A 22,476-nucleotide genomic window follows, 5' to 3' on the forward strand; every position below is an offset into this window, starting at 1 on the left:
GTTTCATTATCCAAATCTGACTCCAAGCTTCTGGAGAGGCAAACACCACATCCACCTTTGAAGTTGGACCCACGCCAACAGGGTTATGGGCCCAGGGAGACGTTGATGTGGTGGCCCAGGGAGACATTGGGAGATATATTTGTTGACCCAAAGAGATGTAAAGGAAAATAAAACGCATTTTTGAGGCTGAATATCTGTGGAGGAGAAGCCAAGTGTTGGAATAGTTGAGTCAGCGAGTGAAAGTGATGAGGAACAGATCCAAGGAGGCTTCACCATGCAGCAGACCACGATGGTGCCCTCTGTGGCATGAGGAATCGGAGGTGACATAGGGAATTCTGTGACGTTAATTAAATCGGTCCTCGCTTTCTCCAGGCTAGTGATAATCTTCATTTGTTCCTCCCTGGGTAAATCTTTAAAAGTGGCCATGGCTTCTTCCACAAGTTCATCTCCATCAATATCCAGTAAGTCCTTGGAGGGTGATTTAGTTTTATCCTGACCAGTTACCATCTGAGTATTACTGTTTACCTGCTTTGCAACACTGTCCCAGTTCTGGCCTAAGTTGGGAGTCTTCCCCTGGACCGTGAAGATCTCTGGAGTAGACTCTGTTTGAGGTTTTTGTATCATCCTGCTTGCTGGCATTATTGTTTTGCTATGCACAGCTGGCAACCCTCTTAAATTTAGCAGAGAGTCTTCCAAGGATTTGGTCAGGAACTCCAGCTTATCCAGGGAGACTGTTCCTCTGGCTGCTGGCACAGATGCAGCTGGTCGTTGCTGTAATCTTTCCTGTTGCTACTGTGCCATGAGCTGACCTTTGTCTACATTGCGTTTTGGCAGAGAGCCTATTAGCGGTGGCCTTGTGATCACAGGAGGAGTAGCTAGTACTGTACTGTTTGCTCCACAGAAGTTTGCTGAGTCTGTTTTATATTTGGATCTGGAGACACATCCGAAAAGACTCTTTTTGTTGCAGTGGAGAAGGTGGTCAGAAATCTTTTCATCCTGCAAAGCATGAAGGGGGATTGTGGGCTTGTAAAACTCCATCCGTAGCCTTAGTATGTAGCGAGGGGCAGGTAAGGGTTGAATAGATTTCAAATCAAGTTGGCTCACCTCTGTTTGCAACAATTTACTCAGGGAGGTGAGAACCTTTTGCCTGTTTGTCCATTTTCCTTTATTTATATGATTTATTTATATGTCTGTCACTTCTATGATCATTTGTATTACGAGAAGGTGTCGAGAAGTGGTTGTTTTGACTATATTTGATTTAAAGGAGTCTTGTGCCGTTTCCCCTCGGCTGGGATGGGCTCCCTTACCTTTCTGCTGTGCCTGGAGCTGTCGGATGTGGGGGTGTGGAAATTCTTTTCCTGTTTGTTTTAGTAAGTCCTGGAGGGAGTCCAGCTGATAGGCTGGATTTTCTCAAAGATAGCCTTCACTGTATTTCCCGTAGCTATGCAGCGCTCCCCCATTAATCTCAATAGATGGAGATCTCTCACCCCCTTATCCACCAGGGTCAATAAATCTTCACCCTCCTCTGAGGTTTCTAACCCTTCACCAGCTTGAGTAGATACAGTTTGTTTCATAGCTGGTCCTGCTGTTTTCAAGTCAGTGAATGGGGGTTTCAATAATTGATACTTTTTCCCATAGATTCATGGGAATCTGTAGCCAAAACAGAGAATTTATTTTGAGTGGTGCTTATAGCTGACTCACATACAGTTTCTGTCACAAATAGATCCATCTGATCTAGCCACAGGTGTTTAGCGACCTTGGGAGGAGAGTTAGAATCAGTCCGCTGTCCTTTCTTCTTCTTCTTCTTCCCCATTACGCCGCTTCTTTGACCTCCAATAATCCACAGTAATCCAGTTGTTTAAAAGTCAGTTTAGACCACCACTGTAGTCTCTAAGATGCCCTCAGGATACCCCAATAGTATGATGAGAAAATAGAAAAGCCTGAGTGTAAGGTTAAAATTAAAAGGTTTTTAAAAAGGACCGAGCCACAGGACAGTTGTCATCACTGAGTGGCCATCTTGAACTCATCCCACACACACTGACAGCAAATTAATATAATGCCCACAAACCATTTTAGAGAGGTATTTTAAATATTGTGCATATTTGATCTTTTTGAGCATATATTGTAGATCCCAGCCATTTGGAAGTACAGTAGTGCCTCGACTTACAGACGTACCTACTTACGAAAATTTCAAGTTACGGAAAGCTTCGGCCGCAAAATTTTGGTTTGAATTGTGGCCGGAGCTTCCACTTACAAAAGGAAAAAGGAAGGGGGGGAAAGGGTGGGAAATTTAAATTTACTAACTGTTGGTGGGGAAGAGGCTGCTTCTTTGTAGCTTTTTTGCCCAAATGGTTAGGGAAAGGGATGCGGTGGGGTTGGCCCAGAGCCAGGAGGCTTGACCCTACTGTGTGCGCTGGCGGCGGCGGCGCGGGTGGCAGAGGCAGTGGTCACCCAGCGCTGGGAGGCTTTTGCTGGCTGGGGTGCTTCGGCCGCTTGCCTCCCAGCTCACCTCCCGCTCACTCCTCGCCATCCTCCGTCATTTGAATTTCCCACAATGGGCCTATGGAGGGTGGCGCGGAGCAAGTGGGAGGCGAGCCGGGAAGCAAGCAGCCAAAGAAACCTGGCCAGCTGAAGCCTCCTGGTGCTGGGTGACCGCTGCCTCTGCTGTGGCCAGGGGCAAGTGGCCAAAGCACCCCGGCCAGGCCCAAGCCTCACGGCGGTGGTGGAGCCAGGGCCAGGAAGAAGCAGTGAAGGTAAGGTGCTGCTTTTAACTTTTTAATGTTTTGGGTGGCTTTTGCAGGATGGGATTGGGCTGGTGGGGTTATGCTTAGGTTTATTTTTTGATTTGTTTTGTTTTGTGGTGGGTATTTTTTTCTTCGGCCAGAATGGATTAATCCATTTTCAATGCATTCCTATGGGAAATGGTGCTTTGACTTATGGAAATTTCTACCTATGTCCACTGTTCCAATATGGATTAATTCCATAAGTCGAGGCACCACTGTACATGGTGATTGCTTTCTTTTGTTGTTTCAGATCACCAAGTTGCTAAAAATGTTTGCTGTATAATGCTTGATGTTTCTTGAAACATATCTTACCTAGAAGATGTCAGGATTTGAGGAAGTTTCAAGGGGTGCCCACTGTACTTAGAGATTTGTGTAGGATTTTGACTGGATGGAGTAAACCTGGATGGAGGGTGGGAAAAGCACTTAGCAGTGAACTTGGAGTCAGGACTAGCATCAGGTGTAGGCATTCCTGGATCCTTGTCAAGACTCACACTTGACTGGACCTTGTGGCAGACAACAGCTGGCCGTATCCCTGAATATTTCATGGATATTAACAATGATTCTGAACATCAGAAAAAGTCTTCTATCTGAAACAGGCTATCAAACAGCCCACTCACTAGCAGCTGCTCGGCATAAACCAGGCTATGGTTAACATTCCTTGTTGTCACACTACTCTGCATCTAGGCTCTCTCAGAATTAGAATGATGACTTTCCGATGCCTGATGCTGCTTTCATGTTACTGGCAACCCTGAGATTCCTTCTGTTCTACACTGATGTTCCTTAGAACTGATTGTCATGAATAGGCCTTTGTGAGCTCACTGCATCACTTCTTGGTGGAAGGAATCCAACTTCCTCAACTGAGACTCAAACTCTTAAGCATAGCATTTGGATGACAGTCACCATCAATTCATGTGAATTGTTACTGTTCCTTTCACTTTGGTTGTGGAACTCCTACTAAGGTAAATAATGTTTGTGAATTTGGTGTCCAGCTCAGGGGAAGGAGCAGTCTGGAGTATAAACGTAGGAAGACCTGAAACAACTTTAGTTATAGTCTTGATGTTAGTTCTCTAACTAGCTGTTGCCCAAGTCAGACCTTTCTTAATATTTTACGAATTCAAACAAGAAATAGTAATTAATATTCCAGATGATTTAAGACCAAATGCACTAATCCAAATACTTTTTCCACAACTGTGTGCCTGTACAAGATGAAATTACTATAAACAAATGTATAAATGACTTCAGTGTCTCCAATGTGCAGTACAGTGTTCCTGAATTGCCAGATTATATAAACTTAAATAGATAAACAGCATGTTCTGCACGTTTGCTGTCCTCTTCCGGGGATACAAAAAATTCCAGTTACATAAAAAGATTTTACAGATTGTTACTTGGTTAGATACTCCCTTAAATCTCTTCCATGTGTTTTTATAATGCAGGGAAGCTTTCCTGTGTATTGCATTATGCTACTTTAGAAACCCAGACAAATATACCATTTGTCTTTAGTGACAATAGATTTTGAAGGTATGTATCAATACTGCCATAGAGGGGGGGAAAGGTGGCTTAAAATCTGCACTGGTCACATCTCTGCAGTGAGTGTTAGAGCCCCTGGAGATGAATCCTCTAGCAAATATGAACCAGAAATGCCCAAATCTGACATGGGAGATGAGCTGTGAGATCCTGCAATCTCTAGGATTTAGAAGGCTGAATTCTCAAAAGAAGGTGGCCATGTGCCTGAGTTGGACAGAATGGATGGACCACTTCCCAGTTCCTGAGAATGTCACAGCTTAAAAACACAAGCCCAGCTGGAAACCTCCAGATGAAATGTTTGGCTGGAAGATGTCTGAGGAGAGGCCCTCTTCATGAGTAGGAGTGTCAGTGAGGGAGACCAGTCAGTCAAATGCCTGCAGATGTGCTTTGGTGGAAGGTTTCTACAGCTCCCTGATATAAATCTTAGGCTGGGAGTGAGCGTTCTTTGGAGACAATGTCCTTATTAGCTTCAGACTCTACCTGCTCTGTATCTTGACTCTTCCTGCCAAGTCCCTGGATTTGTTTGACTTGTTGGCTGCTTACCTCTGCATCTTGGACACTACTTCTTTTTCTTTGCAGCTTTGTGACAGCTTGACTCTGGATGACTCTTTGCCTTTCAGAATGTGATCTGATGGCCAATCAGTTCACTTTCTGGATCGCTTATGGCACATCTATTTTCTGGTGATCAGATGATATACAGGAGATTGGGAAGCAGCCTGATCCTGCTCCATGCCCTTTCAATCCAACACTAGGACTACTGTCTCTCTCTTTTCAACCTGGAGCTAGAGCAATTGGGACTAGATTTGTGTGTGTGTGTGTGTGTGTGTGTGTGTGTGTGTGTGTGTGAGTGTGTGAGTGTGTGTGTGTGAATGGAAGGGTCACTTTAAAGGTCTCACCCAGCATAATCCCATCTGATTGCACACTCAGTTTCCTGTACCTAGCTTGTCTGACTTTCTGATTTGCCTGATTGCTATATCTCTCCTCTGCCTTAGCCCTGAATTTGGACTCCCCTGGCTAACCTTGCCTATTATTCCCACCTTGGCCTCTCAAGGTCTCACCCTTTAGATTAGCTTGTTTGATAGCAGAACAGTGAATGAGACTGATATCTTAGTAGAAATATTTTGGCCTAAGATTTTAAGCAGTTATAGACTTCTTGGTTTCTTTAGGTTCAGAAGACAGGGTTGTGGACATTTTACTTGTACGTGAAATTGTCATGCGAGTTCCATGGTGCAGGTGTGAAAAGATATACAGTAGCTATTGTCTCCTTCTCATAGTGTTTAAAGCAAGGCCAAAGGTCTTATTGTCACCACCTGCAAGGTACATTCATTCTGTAACATAAGTAAAGTTTGAATCTTTGAGAGTAGCAAACTATGATTTTTTGGGGGGGGACCTAAAAATAGGATATTTTGGGTGATAGTTAACTTCCTGGATGAGTTTATTGGAGAATTTGGTTAATTCCTTTTATAGATAGCAGAGTATCAGGTATAAACATCAACTGCACAGAGAAAGTGTGAGAGAATAGTAGTCCACCCCTTTTCACTCTGACTAGTAGAGATAGGCATGTGCCTTGGTTCAGTGAGGTTCAGCGCTTGGGCAGCACAGCTGACCCATGGGTGCCCTGGTTTCCCTTGCCCTGTCTCTTCCAGCAGATGCTCACTCAGAGGCAGAGGTGTGGCTTTTCAGCCCTGCCTTCTCCAGGTGCTGCCTCTCAGTGGGCGCCTGCCGGAGGAGCTGGGGCAAGGGATGCTGGGGATGCCCGTGAATCAACTGTGCTGTCAAACCACCAAACTGTGGTTCATGGCCATTTCTACTAGCACTTTATATGCTAAAAATCACTGGAAACATTTTAAGTTGGAAAGAAAGGTATCTTTACTTACGGTTGCTGTATATTGTTACAGTCAGTAGGAAAATAGGAAAATTGAGTCTCACATGTGATCGAGACCCCTCCATGCTTCTTACCTGGTCGGAGGTCAGAAAAGGAGAGACATCAAACAAACCAATGCAAACGAAGCAAACAAGGAAAAGGGGAGGGAAAAGCCAGAGGAAAAAAGAACTTTAGCTATAGGTTAGTGGGAGAGAATCTCTTTAGGTCCTAAAATACCCCTTTGCTCTGATACCCAGTGTTAGAAAGCATGCATGATTTTTATTATCTCAACAGTGTTAACTTTTTATCATGTGAAAACAATCTGAGCCCTCAAATTTCAAATATGTTTTCATTTAGTTCTCCATTCACACATACACCCATTTTGCAGCTTTTGTTGTTGCATGGTCTTGTTCTTATTTCAATGTTATTGTCATCTTACTAAAATTACCTGTGTATTTTAACTTTTATTGCTAGTTCCTTGCATTGGAAAATAATTTTTATTTTTTAAAAAACCACTAATAACTCCTTCATTGGACATTATTTCCATTTAAGATAGGGGCTGTTTTGTAGTATTCACAGGATTTTGAAGAAGAATGTTTGAGTCCAACTGTGGCACTAATTATATAAGTGGAAGCATGAGAGAACTGTAGATTTCAGACTAGAATTTGGAACAACGTACATTTCCTTCTGATTTTCTTTTTTGAAAGAATGTCAGCTGAATTGAGCTTAACTTTGGACACCAGCCAAAGTGGATTGCCTGTAACCAGAGGGTAGGAATGGTTCTGTTCTCCGTTGCTTTGCTTTTGTTTGTTTTAAGCTCCTTAAGAATGTCGTTTTAAAAGCTGAATATAAAATACTTGTTACATTTATGAAAATAAGCAACCACTAGAAAAAAATAATAGATAACCCATACTTGGTCAAAACATGAAAATGCAAGCTATAGGAATTAGTGCAAAATTTATAGCTAGAAATGACACAAACACCTTGTTTAATTATCTGTAACAAAATCTCCTAATCCTGCAGCCTCCGGAGATGAGTCCCCACCAAGTGTTAAATATACGGCTGTTGAAACTGGGGGAAGTCTGTGCACTCAAGCATTTTGTTTAATTGAATACAAAATGTAATATAAATCAGTAGGAGGAAATATTGGGGTGGGGAGAAAAAAAATAAGTCCTAGGCCTATAGGAAATGAGTTGAATTATTTACACACACAGGATGATAATGTTGTAAATATATCCGGAAATCTGTGGTCCGCTCTTTGTACACTGCAGGTTCCAATTAACCTGCAGCCTGTGAACATCCAAATCCATTATATTCTGAGCTTAGTAAAGTGAATGTAATTGATTTAATGGTAAGTAATGGCCGGTAATTTTATATAGCATTAACAACAATTAGAAGTTGGTTTCCAGTAATAATGTGGTGATAGTTAAAAGTAGATGGACCACTGTTCATTTGTTCTTAAATGTCTGTCAGAATTATAGTCTGAAGACCCCCTGTGCAGGTTTTTATACAACTTTATAGTTCTCTAGAGTACCCAGTGTGGTATAGTGGATAGAGTGATGAACCATGACTCTGGAGATCAGGGTTTGAATCCCCACTTGGCCATGGGAATCCACCTGGGGGTGGAACTGGTAAAACCACTGCTTAAATATCTCACTTACCTTGTAGGTCCTATTAGGGTGTCTATAAATGTGTTCCAATTTGACACCACATAATTAACTATAGTTCTCTAACCTGGACATGTAGATGCCATCAGCATGGTGGCGCTGTGGGCTAAACCGCAGAAGCCTTTGTGTGCTGCAGGGTCAGAAGACCAGCAGTCGTAAGATCGAATCCACGTGACAGAGTGAGCTCCCGTCGCTTTGTCCCAGCTCCTCACCAACCTAGCAGTTTGAAAGCATGCAAATGCAAGTAGATACAGTAAATAGGTACCACCTCGGTGGGAAGGTAAAACAGCATTCCCTAGTCACGCTGGCCACGTGGTAACGGAAACTGTCTTCGGACAAGCGCTGGCTCTACAGCTTGAAAATGGGATGAGCACTGCCCCCTAGAGTCGGACACGACTGGACTAAAAATGTCAAGGGGAACCTTTATCTTTACCTTTACCATTTTGCATAGTATACAAAACTATTCTGCTTTGAGACACTTTCCATTACTTGGTGTTTGTATTGTTGATTTATTTCACAATTGTAACAGTAAGTTTCTTCTTATTCTATGTGGCCTGTTCTCTATCTGGTTAATTTAGTGTGCTGGTTTTTTATGTTCTCCTTTGGTACTGTTCGTGTTTTTGCTTTCACGACCTTCTACTAATACAGTCATCCAGCAGAAAACACATGATGATAATTCTTGAGCTAATTGGGAACTATCAAAAGGGTCTTGGGTGAGTTCTTCAGCTATTTGGTACAAATAAGGAATGCAACAGCTGTAGTAGTCCCTAAAATTAAGAAGATTAAGGAAAGCATTTTTTTTCTTATGAGAACCTTTTCTTATGAGAGCCTGTGCAGTGTGGCAACCATAACACAATATAGCCCTAAGGGCATGAGCCCCCATTACAGTGGGGTCTAGACTTAAGAACGGCTCGAGTTAAGAATATTTTGACTTAAGAACCACTCTCTTAGGAAAATATTGACTTGACTTACATACTTAGATTTGAGTTAAGAACTGAAAAAAACCCACATGGGAGGCAGGGAAAGTGGAAAATTTGAACTTTCAGTTAACTGTTGGCCAGTGAAAAGGGTGCCTGTCTGCTTCCTCACTCCTCCCAGCGTTTAGAGAGTGGATTGGGAGACAGTCTTCAGACTGCCTGGTACTGTACTGACTGTACCTGAACCTTTCTTGACCTAAGAAAAAAAGAAACAAAATATCCCCCTCTAGTGGTCGGAGGCGGAATAGCAGCTTCCCATTAGTTTCTATGGACGGAAAAGAGCAGATACGGATCAAATGGTTTTCAATGCATTCCTATGGGAAATGCAGATTTGACCTGAGAACTTTTTGACTTGAGAACCACCTTCCAATACGGATTAAGTTCTCAAGTCAAGACCCCACTGTATGTTTGTTTCTTACAAAGCCAGCCTTCAGGTGTCTTTCTTTATAGCATCAACTTTATTGACTTCACCAATGCACCTTCAGATCTTTGGATCATCAAGGGCAATGTAGTTGAAAGAAAAGGGTAGAAGAGTTATTGCCCAATAATAATGTTAATTTCCACTACTGTTGACATTTTCACTAAAAATGTCTTTCTCTCAGTGTGAGAGAGTGAGTGAGAGGAATGGAGAGAGATTGCATCAGTCATGATGATGACCCAAATCCTGTTGCTTAGCTTAGTAAATGACACTATATTGAAATGCCACCGTAAACCCTTTGTTTTCTGTCCATCTATCATACATTTTAAAAAAAATGTTTCAAGTTCATTAAAACTGCTTTTCTGGCTATTTTTTGTGTGCAACCAACAGTAGAAGAGAGTGTCAAAAGCACTTAAAGTGCCACGTCTGTCAGTCTGTGTTTTAGATTGTCAGAAGACGTGATTGCCTCCAAAGTGTGATCTTGAAACTCACACCTGGGTTCATTTTGTGTTCAGATACTACCTAGAGGAGGGACATGGTGGCACTGCGGGCTAAACCGCAGAAGCCTGTGCTGCAGGGTCAGAAGACCAAGCAGTCGTAATATCGAATCCACGCGACGGAGTGAGCGCCCATCGCTTGTCCCAGCTCCCGCCAACCTAGCGGTTCGAAAGCATGCAAATGCAAGTAGATAAATAGGGACCACCTAGGTGGGAAGGTACCAGCATTCCGTGTCTAAGTCGCACTGGCCATGTGACCACAGAAGATTGTCTTCGGACAAAACGCTGGCTCTATGGCTTGGAAACGGGGATGAGCACCGCCCCCTAGAGTTGAACACGACTGGACAAAAATTGTCAAGGGAAACCTTTACCTTTATCTTACTACCTAGTGTTTGGGGCCTCAGCATTTCTTACCATGCCAGTGTTTTGTTGGGTCTTTGCTGTGGTCATGTTCAGCATTATACTTGTTTCCACTAGTTATTCATCTCTTCTTCCCTTTTTGGAATATCTTGATTCTCCTTAAGGACTCCTTTTTAAATTTTATCCTTTTTTTTTGTTGCATCCCCGTGTAGTGCATATTTCGTACTTCCATCCTTCCCCAGACTATCTACTGATACCTCCTGATTTTATTTATTTCAATTATTTTGAGCCCATTCAGATGTAAATGAGTAGTGACTTAGGCTGGAAAAATACCAATTCTGTTTTGGAGATGAAATCTGGTTTCTTGCTTTTCTAAAGATGTTTCTTACTATAGCAAGTAATACTCTGCCATCTAGTGGTTAATGTGCAGTTTTTAAAAATATTCCCAACACAGGAGTTCCTTTCACCTTTAATAAAATGAAAACAATTCTTGGTACTTAGGTGTAAAGAACATTCAGCTGGATGGATCATTCAATGGATTTGTTTTCCTAGCTGCAGACCCATAGGCTGGCCATTTTATTCCCTACCATGCATCCCAGGATAACAGCCAGCCTTGGGCAAGTTGCACAGTTCCAGAGTGTGCCCCCTCCCCCAGAAAAAGGGAATGGTTGTCGTAAGTCAGAATTTACTTGACAACATATAATTATTAATATTAACACACACATTCATTCACTTTGTGCCCATGATCAATCAGTTAAGTTTATTAGTCTGTCACAGAGTAACCATTTTCAGAGGGGTTTTTTAAAATGTTTTAAATGGAGTCCTGAGGCAAAAGTATCTGGTCTCTTAGCAACCTGCATGAATTCAATAGGCATTCAAGCTTCTTCCTTATAACAGCAACACAAAAAGCACAGGCACTTTCTTTCTAGGACCAGGATTACTGTGAATTCTTTTTTATTTATTTTTTTGGCTTGGTTTTCTCTAGTGCTGAAGAAAAGACTGATCTAGCCCAAGAATTTTGCAAAAGATTTGATTTCAGAGAGGGTGAGTACAATCTCGTCACATTTTCAGCTTGGTTACTGTTTTACTAGCTGCAGTTAAGTTGCTATATATATTTTGCCTTCGAAACCTGTGTTTTGTGTATTGTGTCCCTCATAACTTTAATATTTCTACCTAACCCAGTGAAGTGTAGTGGATAGAATGATGGATTAGGATTCAGGAGGCCTAGATCTGGATGGAAGTCATGGAAGTTCTGTGGGGGTGTAGAACTGCTACAACCATTCCTTAAATCCTTCACTTACCTTAAAAGCCCTATTAGGGTCACTGTAAGTCTGTTCCAACTTGACAGCACATAACTGCAACAACAATCTCAAAGCATAAAGGCTTAGCAAATTTTTCTATATTTTTTGTAAACTTTTACATTTTACTTTGCTATCTTACTTGATGAACTTTGAAACAGCCATTTGATATATTCAAAACCTGCTTATATGTTAATCAAGCTGATATGGGCATTGCACAAGCTGTCCTATGAACACAGCTGGTTTTCCTCACGACACTGTTCAGGAGGAAAAAATATTTCCTTTTCGTAGGTGCATTTCTTATTTTCCTGGGAACTGGTCTGTTATGAAGAGCATGGAAAACCATTGTTTGACATGATCTTGCTTGTGATTTAATGTTCAGCTGCAGAAAATACTTCATAATCTGTATATGGCTATACGTGTTAAGGACTACATGTATTATTACATTTACATCACAGTTTTTCTTTTTAACCGAAAGAGAGCTATGTTGCGAATGTAATAATACATGCAGTACTGAAAGTATTGTGGGTTTGAGAGAGGTGCAATATTTAGAGTTTTGGACACCCAGGTTCAAAATTCTGCTCTTCCCCAAAAGGGATTTTCACCTTCCATCAGCTTAAACTTCCTTATAGGGGAAGAATGGAGAAGAAAAATATCAGAAGCATGCATTCCACTTTGATCTCCTGGGAAGAAAATGATGCAGCAGAAGGGTAATAAAAAGCATGCATGTTGAAAATGATCAGTGATAATAACATGCCTTTTTTTTGTCTTGCTTAGGACTGAAGGGGCAAATGCAAAATGTTTCCCTGTATCCATGACAGAAACCGATCTAAGTGTACTTTTGATTTAAAGGAAAAGTTTACTACAAATCTGGAGTTAGCCTTAGCCCGAAATACAGTCCATGCATTGCAGCAACCCAGATTCCCTCCTGAAAAAGAATCCTGGACAAAGCAGCCTCCTGACTTTAGCTATAAACTGTATATAACTCCAAGCTTCTTCAAGAAGCCAACTGGAAAGTCAAAAGAGTTGAAGAAGAAAATGAAAACTAGCACAGTGCATGAAGAATTGAACAGAATAAGATCCAGATTGTTTGTCCAAGTCCTGGAACCAGAGAAACAACCAAAGATCATTACAAGGTTTCCACATGTGGGTCCCTATGAAGCACAATTAATGTTCGTGAAAATGGGAAAATTTAAGAGCAGCAAATACCAAGATCCCAAACCGTATGATTATAGACAGGTAAAGAAAGATAAGGGTGAACTGTAAGAGAAAAAAGAAAAGAAAAGAGGAGGCTCTGGGGTGGGTTCAGATGATGCTATGTAACACAAGGACAATATGGTCCTCTGTTGATTTGTTTATAAATAAAAAAAAATATCCAACAAAATTAACTATCTCCACGAGATGGCCTTATTTCAGCAAAAGCTTTAGCCAGATTAATTCTGTGCTGCAGGTCACATTTAACTTTCTCTTACAGTGTAGCTGCATTACATGGCTTGTTACTAGCTTTTGATAAGTTTTGTGGAAGCCTTAGAGGTTCTTAGAAAGTTCTTGACAATTGGAATATTCCTCTTGAACCACTGATGCTCAGTTAAGGTTTGGAGGGAGCTGACCTTTCTCATGAGACTGAAGTTCCTTTAAGCAGACTAGTTCATGTCTAATTCATTACTCTATTTTCTTCAGTGAGTCACCAAATGAATTTGTAAGTGAGCCTTCCCCATTTTAAAATAATAGTAATGTTACCATTACTGCAGTTAATGTTTGAGACTGGGACAGTAGCCAAATACGGTATTTTCCTCCACCAGAGTGCTTTAATAAAGACTACCACCAGAGGGAAACATAAAGGCACATTTTTTGACTAGACTTTGTATTTTACAACAGTTAACATACAATATGTATTTCTATTTATTTCTCCCCACAGTAATTCTAAACTCACTTCTGCAGGATTGCTTAGTTAAGTATATGAAAGGTACTGCTATGTTTTAAATGATTAGTGGACAGAATCCTACTGGTGTTAGCATAACTTGCTGTGATTAATTGTAGCTGACTGAAAGGCTCCAGGGTAGGTCTCACTCATGTACTAGTTCATATACGTGACTATGCAGGTGACATGTGTCCTGGTATATTGTTAATTAGCTGTGGTGGTATTCAGACCTTACATGAACACTTAACAGGATTCCGACTACAGTATAATTCTCACAAAGCTTGTAAGTGTGTTCAGTATTCCTCTTTGCATATCTCTATGCATTCTGTATATTGAATTATTATTTTTAATTGAAATACATTGATTTATATTGTACTTTCAGACCATGTTCTTATAGCAAAAAACACTTCCAAATCAAAATTTAAAATTAAAAATTTGATTTTGGAAGTGTTTTTTTTTGCTGTGAGCAATAAAATGATTTTCATGTTTATACCAGAAATAAGAATAATAGAGAGGCTGTCATATCCAGTCTCTTTCTGGAGGTTCAAGATAGTTGACAAATCTTTACTACATGTGGATAGTTCAAGATTATCTGGTATTTCTAAAGTTGAACTGATGCACTAGAAATTAGTGATGGGTTTTAAAACCAAATTTGGTACATAGTTCTGTGCATAAGCAATGTACTGCAGCTTTTACTACTTATTCGTAGAATGTGGTCTGAAAGTACATAAGACAGCCACCTTGCTGAAGCTAAGCAGGTTAGACCTTGGAGACTGCTTGAATGGGGAAATATTTGAGGACCTCATGTATGCTTCTTTGAGAGTTCCATGATGGAAGAAGATTGGGATATGAATGGAATAAGTAAGTGTAGGCATAGACATTTGGGTGTAAACTGATGAAGTGTGCCAAAGCTTCTGCCTGATCAACCTTATTAATTTTTAAGGGTCCTGAAAACCCTTCATTGCTTTAGAAGCCTCTTATGAGATAATATATTTTGATGATATTAAGACAAATACACAAAAGCAGAGTCTAAAGTGCATAGACTAAAGAAAACAAGTTTCCTTTCTTTGTGTGCCAGCCTCATTTAGGTGGTTGTTCATGAGCCTTATTATAGAAAGTAGAGATGGGAGTATTTGTATACAAATATGAATATCCCTGCACAGGCAGTGTTAACAAGGGTCGATCCACTCACCGATTCGCCACTGATGGGTGCGATTCTACAAATGGCTCCACAGCGCGCAACCACTTGCCACTCTTCGACCTTGCAGTGAGGCTTATCCTCCCTCCTTCTGCCAGGAGTGGCGAGTAGATTGCACGCTGCGGAGTCATTTGTAGAATCACAATGTCCGTGTCAGTGGTGGATCGGTGAGTGGACTGTCTGGCCCTATGGGGCTGGACCCTCGTTAACGCCACCTGTTCAGGGACATTCATATTCATATAGAAATACGAATACCCCATCTCTAATAGAAAGCTGTTTTCTTCTGTAATATCCTTTACTATATTTTAAGCTGGGCAATTATGAAGTGCTCTGCATCTCTTATACATGGAGATAATTAACTGAAGTTCCTTGCAAGGTTGAGATTAGCAGTCACCTTTATAGATATTGGGCTTGTTGAATAACCTTTTTCTGCCTTAAACCAGGAAGTGACTGTGTATTAGTAGGTGGTTCTGTGTCTACATATCCAAAGGCTTCAGAAGCTGATTAATTTGGTTTGCATTGGTTGCAGAGTAGTTTAGAAATAGCATTTGGTAGTGAGAAGAAATTCTATTTTGTTTGCTTTGGAAATTTCTGCCCTGCCCAAGGATTCAAACACATACACACAAGCACAAAGAGAGAGAGGAGGGGGGGGACTGGAGTAAAACAAAGAAATCAAATGCCACGTATCAATTAAAACAACAGTAAATGAACAACACAGTCTGGAAACCTATTGGTATTTGTGCAAGGCTTGTGTTATTTGCTGTGGTTAATCATGGATTCATTTAATGAAGGATGAGGCAAAACAAAAGGAGGACCAAGGAGACAAAGCAGAGAGGTGAGTGATTTGGATTAACACCAGGAAATGACCTGGAGTAATCCTAGGAAATAGCCTATTCAGAAGCATTGTGTGCTCAGCTTGAAAAAAAGGAGCGTGGTCTGAAAATGCTGAGAGTAGTAAGCAGCAGCTATGAGTGCTGGGAAGGCCTTTCTGTTTGCTGATTCCTAACAGAGCAAAGCAGAGGAATAAAACTATGACAGACCGCAGGGAGCAAAAATGAGACCAAGGAGACAAAGGCAGAGAGTTATATATTACTGGACATGCCCATCATCCTTCAAGGAAGAGAAGACGAAGAGTGTTCATACAGAGAACAGATAGGATCTCAATAATTCCAGAGTTCAGGACATGTAATAATAGGCTGAAGTTACAGGAAACCGGATTTCAGCTGAATATCAGGAAAAAGTTCCTAACTATTAGAGTAGTACAACAATTAAACTAATAATCTTGGGAAGTAGTGAGCGCTCCAATACTGGAGGCATTCATGAAAATATTACAAAACCGTCTATCAGATATAACTTGTTCTGGATTTCTGCATTGAATAGGGGTAAGGTTCGATGATCTTATACAAGTAGGCCCCTTCCAACTCCACTATTTTATGATTCTATGAAAGATGAGTTACCAGGATACACCTTGGATGCATGACTAGGCACATGAGCAAGAATTGCCCCAGGACCTTGTCAGTTAATTGTAATCAGCTGCAGCAAGTTATCCAAAATTTACACAAACACCTGTAGGACCTTGACTCTGGACAGACTAAGACATTTTAAAAATCAAAATGCAATAAAAAGAGGTTAAAATGGATAGGAAATTAAATACACGGCAGAACAAGACAATGGCTGTCTTCCTGCATTCTATGTTTCATATCAACTGTTACAATCAGAACTTGGAAGTGTTACTTTTCTGGACTACAGCTCTTCATATCTCCTAGCTGTTATGTCCAATGGTTGTAATAGCTGGGAGAGTCTTGGAGTTGTAGCCCAAACAAAGGCAGTATTTCTGAACTGTGGTTGAAGACCAGGCCAAAACATCTGTCCAATGAAATATATGTGCCCTGTCACGGGCAGATCATCACCTGCTGAAATTTGATCTGGCAACGCCAACACCCCCTCACAGCCAGTTGCACCTCCACAGAGCACCTATCCCTCAGGTCATCTTCCCGTCCCACCCGCACCTCCCAGTTTTTAATGTTGTAGATGGTCACTCCAAAGGAAGCCTGGAGGGCATCAACCAGAAACCCGGCCTTTTCAATAGTGGCTGCTCTGCTCTGGAACTCTCTTCCTGTGGAGGTGCAACTGGCCCCCACCCTCCTGAGCTTCCATAAACAACTTCAAACCTGTCTTTTTACCCAGGCCTTCCCAAGCACCATCTTTTTGTAAAATTACGCTGGCCCGTTGTCTGCAATCTTATGTCCCAGGCCGGTGATTTTATGGGGGGTAAGAATTGTTTGTTTTCTTTTAATATGTTTTATATGGTTTTAATAATATTTTGTAAGCCTCCCAGAGTAGTGGCATGTTCACCAAATAGGTGGGGTATAAATATAAATAAACAAATAAATAAATGTATTCGCGAAGGCTTTCACGGCCAGGATCTAATGGTGCTTGTGGGTTTTTTAGGCCATGTTCTGAAGGTTGTTCTTCCTAACGTTTCACTAGTCTCTGTGGCCGGCATCTTCAGAGGACAGAGACTGGCAAAACGCTAGGAAGAACAACCTTCAGAACATGGCCAAAGAGCCCAAAAAACCCACAACAACCAAATAAATAAATATCAATCTGCTCTCTCTCTCTCTCTCTCTCATTTTTCCTGTGCAGTATGAAAAGGATACACCAAATTTTGTAACAAGCATTGCTAAAGATCCTCTGAATCTAAAGTTCCGGTCTCAGTGTTTAAGCAAAGGTAAGTGTTTGGCTGACTGGCAGAGGTAGGTGTTGAACTTTTCTTGTGACTATGGGAACACTAGCATGCAGCTCTCACATTCTCCTGGGAATCAATATTGGGAGGTAATTACTTCAAGAAGCTGAAGAGGGCTGTGGCTTTGACTGTGATAAATTCATCTTCATGAGAAAATACGGTGTTCACGTATTAGCTACTACAATAACAGTTTATTACTTCTGGGAACTATTGTATTAAAGGTTAGCTCTCAATACACAAATAACCCAAAATTATCGTTCAGTTTCTTATTTGACAGTTTATATCCAGACATAATTAGTGCTGTGAGAAACAAGAAACTGATCTAGGTACACCTTTGGTCTAATGATGATGCAATAATCCAACAGAACTTTTCTTGTGTTGATGTGTTCTGCAGAATTACTGTCTGAACATACTTGAATTATTTGTGTGGAATCATCATCAACATATAAATTGAACAGTATGCATTGGGTGTTGTTGTCTACAACTCACCCAGTGTTTACCATGAAGGATTCTGTGAGAATGGCTAACATTATAATTGCAACAACCAGACATCATATGGTACTGGCCAGTAACTACATGAATGTTGTATGCCCTCTATATTCAAAGTCAGTTGCTAATACTGTACTTGCTAACACCTAGGTGGTCACCATGGGGAGTGCTTTTCAGTAATGGCACCTTGGTTATAAACCAATATTCCCAGAGGTTTGTTAGGCACCATCTTTGTATTCTTTTTGACACCAAGAAAAAAATCCTCATGCTCAAATGGGCCTTTTAAATATTGTGTGTTGTTTGGGCTGCTCAATTTAAAATCTGTGTTTTAAGTTGGAGCTTGCTGTCAATTGACCATTGGCCTTGTCAGCTGGGGCTGATAAGTTGAGTTTAATAATATCCAGAAGAGCAGAGGTTTCCGTATCATTAGTATGAGATTTACATCCAAACAAATATGTAAGGTTTTGCTACATGTCATTTTAAGTACAGAAGAAGAGTCAAGCTAGATCAGATTAAAGACATATATAGTCCAGCATTTTGTTGCATAAAGGCTAACCAGCTACCTGTGGAAGCCAACGAACAGGGCATGAGAGCATCAGTGCCTTCCCTTTCATATTCCCTCAGCAGCAGGAATTGGGAGGCATACTGCCTTTAGTACAGGAAATAATACAGAGATATCATACTAGATAGTTTTCAAACCTCTCACCTGTTGACAATAATGTACAGTACAGACACTGAGCACAGAAGTTGTTTTATGTATGCTTAACTTCTTCAGTCCATGGACTGCATCCCTTGACAGAAGGAAAAAAAAGATCTAGATCGAAGGAAACATTCATTACCTACAAGGCTAAGGAACTCAAGTGGGATTCCAAGCTGTTGCTACCAAAGGAGCCTTGGCCTACCAAATCTGGCTCCTTTACGGTTAGTGCAAACCACGATCTCTTACTTTCTTTTTTATCTTCTTCCAATGAATTTGTCTGTGCCTGCTTTGAGTGCTTTTAATGAGTGCATCTTTTGCCAAGAATGCTTGGGAATCTCAACAAAACTGGTGGCTTTGCCCAGTTTTAATCTAAGAGAATGCAACTAGAGAGTAAAGACAAAGAGGTTTGTAGGGATGGTGCTGTGAGTGGGGTGCTTTGAAAATACTGTTTCTTTTGTATAATGGAATGAGCAATTACACGTTGCTTTATATCAGGAATTTTTTTAGGATGCCTTGAACAATGAGAAACAGCAACATCAAAACATGCTTCACAATGAGTGCATTCTTGGTTGAAAATAACAGGCTGGGATTTACCTTGATTTCCAAGGAGCAGAAGTAACTGTGGCTTTGACTTTTTTTAAAAAAAAACCTCAAATGTTATACCTTCCGTCATGAGACATGAATGACTCTATTATTATGGGGTGAAAAAACAAGCTAAAAGCAGCCACTTTAAAAAAAATCTGAGCTATTAAAATGTATGAGAAGCAATATTTTCTTTTAAACCAAGGAGATTGAAAATCATGTTGACAATTGTGTATTAAGATGCCTGCATACTACTTAACATTGCTGGGGCTACAGATGCATCTAAGCTACATGATGCATCTAAACTAAAGTGAGTACAGATGTGCAAGAGAGGTTAAAAAGAAAAAATGGAGATTTCCAGCTGCGCTTGAATAAGAAGAACAAGGAAGCTGTTGGTCCACTGCATAGAGGACATGGAAAAATACCCATAGGTGGCAAAGGGAACGTAGAACTGCGGAACACCTACTTTGCCTCTGCCTTCTCCCAAAATAAAAACAGCGCTCAGCCTAGCTAAAATAAGTAAGGGAGGGGGCTGTTGCCCAGGATAGGCAAATAGGAGGTATGGGAACATCTAGCTTACTTAAAGAAATTCATATCTCTGGCACCAGATGAACTGCATCTTAGAGTATTGAAGAAATTTGCAGATGTGATCTTGGAGCCTCTATTAATAATTTTTGAGAATTCTTGAAGAACAAGTGAGGTTCCTGAAGACAAAGTGAGCAGATATCACTCCCTTCTTTTAAAAAAGTGTGTGTATGTGTGTGGGAGAAGTTTTGGACAACTACTGACTGGCTAGCTTGACATTATTTACCAGGGAAATTTCTAAAACATATCATTAAACATACCACTTACAAGCACCTTTTAAAGAAAGCTGTGTTTCTAAGACCTGGCATAGAGTTCTGAAAGTTAAGACATAACAGACTAATGCAGTAGATATCCTGAAGATACCTAGATGTCCGGAACCGGGGGATCAAAAGAGGAACAAGCCGGGAAAAGGGGCAAGAAGATGGCTCAGATGCAGGCATGGTTCCTTTACAGGGCAGGAAACTATAGCTGCCTGGAAAATGGGTGCTGGGAACAACTCCATGGTGCTGACACAGTTTCTTGGAGCCTAAAACAATGGACCAGTATGGAGATAGATAGATGATAAATGTCACCATGAAGTCTGAAAAAACAGCACAATAATAACTGAACGGTTTCTTGACCAAGAGGCTGAAATAATTTGGCTTGTCTGCAGAAAGCATTTTAAAACAATGTTGCCATAAGCAAGAAGGCTCTGTATCGAGTTGAATGGCCATCATGCCATTTGACAGCAGCATCTATAAGCTGAGAATGTTGAATTGAACATCTACATGGGCATATATAGAAAACAGCAGTGTATACGGCACAGTTAATTCTAGACAGATGTGACATACAGTAAGTCCTTGGATTTTTCTGATTTGTTGGGTCTGGGAAATGGTGCAGAGTATATAATGGGTTGTGGTTTTCAAACATGGGTTTTATGAGATGAGAATGTGCAGGATTTGAAAAGTTTTTCTCTTTTCTATATCTCTCAAAATTTAAGGAAGTGGGAGAACTCTCTAGAATGATGAACTTTCTGGAATATACAGTTTTGGAATACTCAGTTGCCCCCTACATTCACTACTAATATATCATTTAAATGTGCTTTAGGTACTTTTTAGAGGCTTTTACATTTTAAAATCTGAGTTATAAAATGATTTTAATGATTATTTTGTTTAATAATGTTTAAATGGCTCTTTATATGTTGTTTTTAATCCTTGTTCTTTTAATGATTTGTAAACTGCTATGAATCCCACTGAGGTGGCATAGAAGGGCAATGAATAAATAAATACTGTATTGAATGATGATCCAAAGGTTAGGTAAGGCCTGTTGATTTGCAACAATTTCCTCCTGTTGTTTTAATGGTTTCATCTTCAGAGGCACAGAAGCCAACGAGGTGCACACAGCGCCTTTATAGAACGTGTGGAAGAAACATTGAGTAAACTATGGCTGGAAGAGGTAAGTTGTGATGCAGCAAACTTGTTTAATATTTAAACTCCTGTTTCCCAAAAGAATCTTGGAATATTTAGATCAGCTTGTTTGTTGAGTGCTGATGGGATACAAACCCACTCAAAAAGAGGTTGCTGCACATGTGCGCAGTGACCTCTTTTTGAGCTCAGGTCAGTTCAGCAATCTTCTGAGCTCAAAAAGTGCCTTTACAGTGGTACCTCACTAGACGACGACCTCGCAAAATGACGAATCTGCATGATGATGAGGTTTTGCTATCACTATAGCGATTTGCAAAACAGTGATTCCAATGGGTGATTTTCGTTGGACAATGTTTGGGTCCCTGCTTCGCAAACCAATTTTTGCAAGACGACGATTTTGCCACTGATCGGCGCTTCGCAAAATGGATGTTTTCGGGACTGATGCTTTGCAGGGCAGCCATTTTAACAGATGATCGGTGCTTCGCAAAATGGCTTCCCTATGGACGATCTTCGCAAAACGATGACGATTTTTCCCCATTGGAACGCATTAAATGGGTTTCAATGCATTCCAGTGCAGAAACAGTTTTTGCAAGACAATGTTTTCACTAAATAGTGATTTCTATGGAACTGATTATCGTTGTCATGTAGGGCACCACTGTACTAACCAATATTAGGAAGCTCTTTTCCTCGCACACCTTCATTCTAAAATTCAGCATGGAAGATTAGCGAAAGAAAAGATAAGAATAAGTCTTCAGTTCAATTTACATAGACTTAGTGTTGATAGATATGAGAGTCAAGACAGCAGAATAGCATGCTTCAGGAGCATGCTTAGAATGTACATGGATCATCAGAATGAACCATCATTTCAGTGAGACTTTGCACATTTCATATCATTCTCCCCCCCCCCCCCAAAAAAAATCAGGCAAACGAGAAGAAGGCAGGAAGAAGCAGGAAAAAAGCAGCAGATGATCTACAGCGGGAAAGATCAAGTGCAGCTGTTTCCACTGAGAAATACCCTGACATGGAGCTGTGGGCCAAGAGAGAAGAAGGCCTGCAAAAAGGATGGCTATCTCAGTCACTATCAGCAGGACCACCTATCCGGGGAATGCCACCAGCACAGGTATCTCTTTCTCTACATATCAAACCAGAACCCTTGGGGTTTTTGCTGCCTACTGGCATCTCTCAGAGTGTTGAAGAGCTGAGATGCAAGTAAAGAAGGAAAATGACATTTTATGTAAATCTTTCTGAGGTATTATGGTTGCTACTGTTCTTCAGCATCTGTTGCATTCGGAAATCTGTAGGACCATGTATCTTTATGCCACTAGCTCACTGGCTGTAATAGTTGTAAAAGAAAATTATATACAAATGTAACTACCATGTTAAATTATTTTATTTTTGTAACATGCATTACCCACTGGCACTCAGTCATTTACTTAAAACAATACAATAAATGTTATAAAACCA

General features: G+C 40.7%; 1 protein-coding gene across 2 annotated transcripts; it reads left to right on the forward strand.

Moving 5' to 3' along the window:
* The first annotated feature begins 909 nt into the window (after window positions 1-909).
* On the forward strand, window positions 910-22,476 carry C6H7orf78 (chromosome 6 C7orf78 homolog). 2 transcript variants are annotated; one of them, XM_078377156.1, is made up of 7 exons: window positions 910-975; window positions 11,076-11,134; window positions 12,166-12,627; window positions 17,154-17,238; window positions 18,518-18,663; window positions 20,963-21,043; window positions 21,935-22,476. In XM_078377156.1, exons 3-7 carry the CDS (start codon window positions 12,187-12,189, stop codon window positions 22,223-22,225), a joined length of 1,044 nt encoding a protein of 347 aa, XP_078233282.1. In that variant the 5' UTR covers window positions 910-975; window positions 11,076-11,134; window positions 12,166-12,186; the 3' UTR covers window positions 22,226-22,476. The 2 variants fall into 2 exon arrangements, with proteins under 2 accessions (XP_078233282.1, XP_078233283.1); XM_078377157.1 differs by having other exon boundaries at window positions 972-1,067.

This window comes from Pogona vitticeps, chromosome 6 (genome assembly GCF_051106095.1).
Source record: "Pogona vitticeps strain Pit_001003342236 chromosome 6, PviZW2.1, whole genome shotgun sequence".
Classification (NCBI taxonomy): domain Eukaryota; kingdom Metazoa; phylum Chordata; class Lepidosauria; order Squamata; family Agamidae; genus Pogona; species Pogona vitticeps.

Excerpts from the sequence above, each read along its gene's own strand:
- C6H7orf78 (XM_078377156.1), top strand. The coding sequence starts at position 12,187 with ATGTTTCCCTGTATCCATGACAGAAACCGATCTAAGTGTACTTTTGAT. Across the intron at positions 17,239-18,517 it reads GTCTCAGTGTTTAAGCAAAG|TCCATGGACTGCATCCCTTG; the intron begins GTAAGTGTTTGG and ends TAACTTCTTCAG. Across the intron at positions 18,664-20,962 it reads CCAAATCTGGCTCCTTTACG|AGGCACAGAAGCCAACGAGG; the intron begins GTTAGTGCAAAC and ends TTTCATCTTCAG.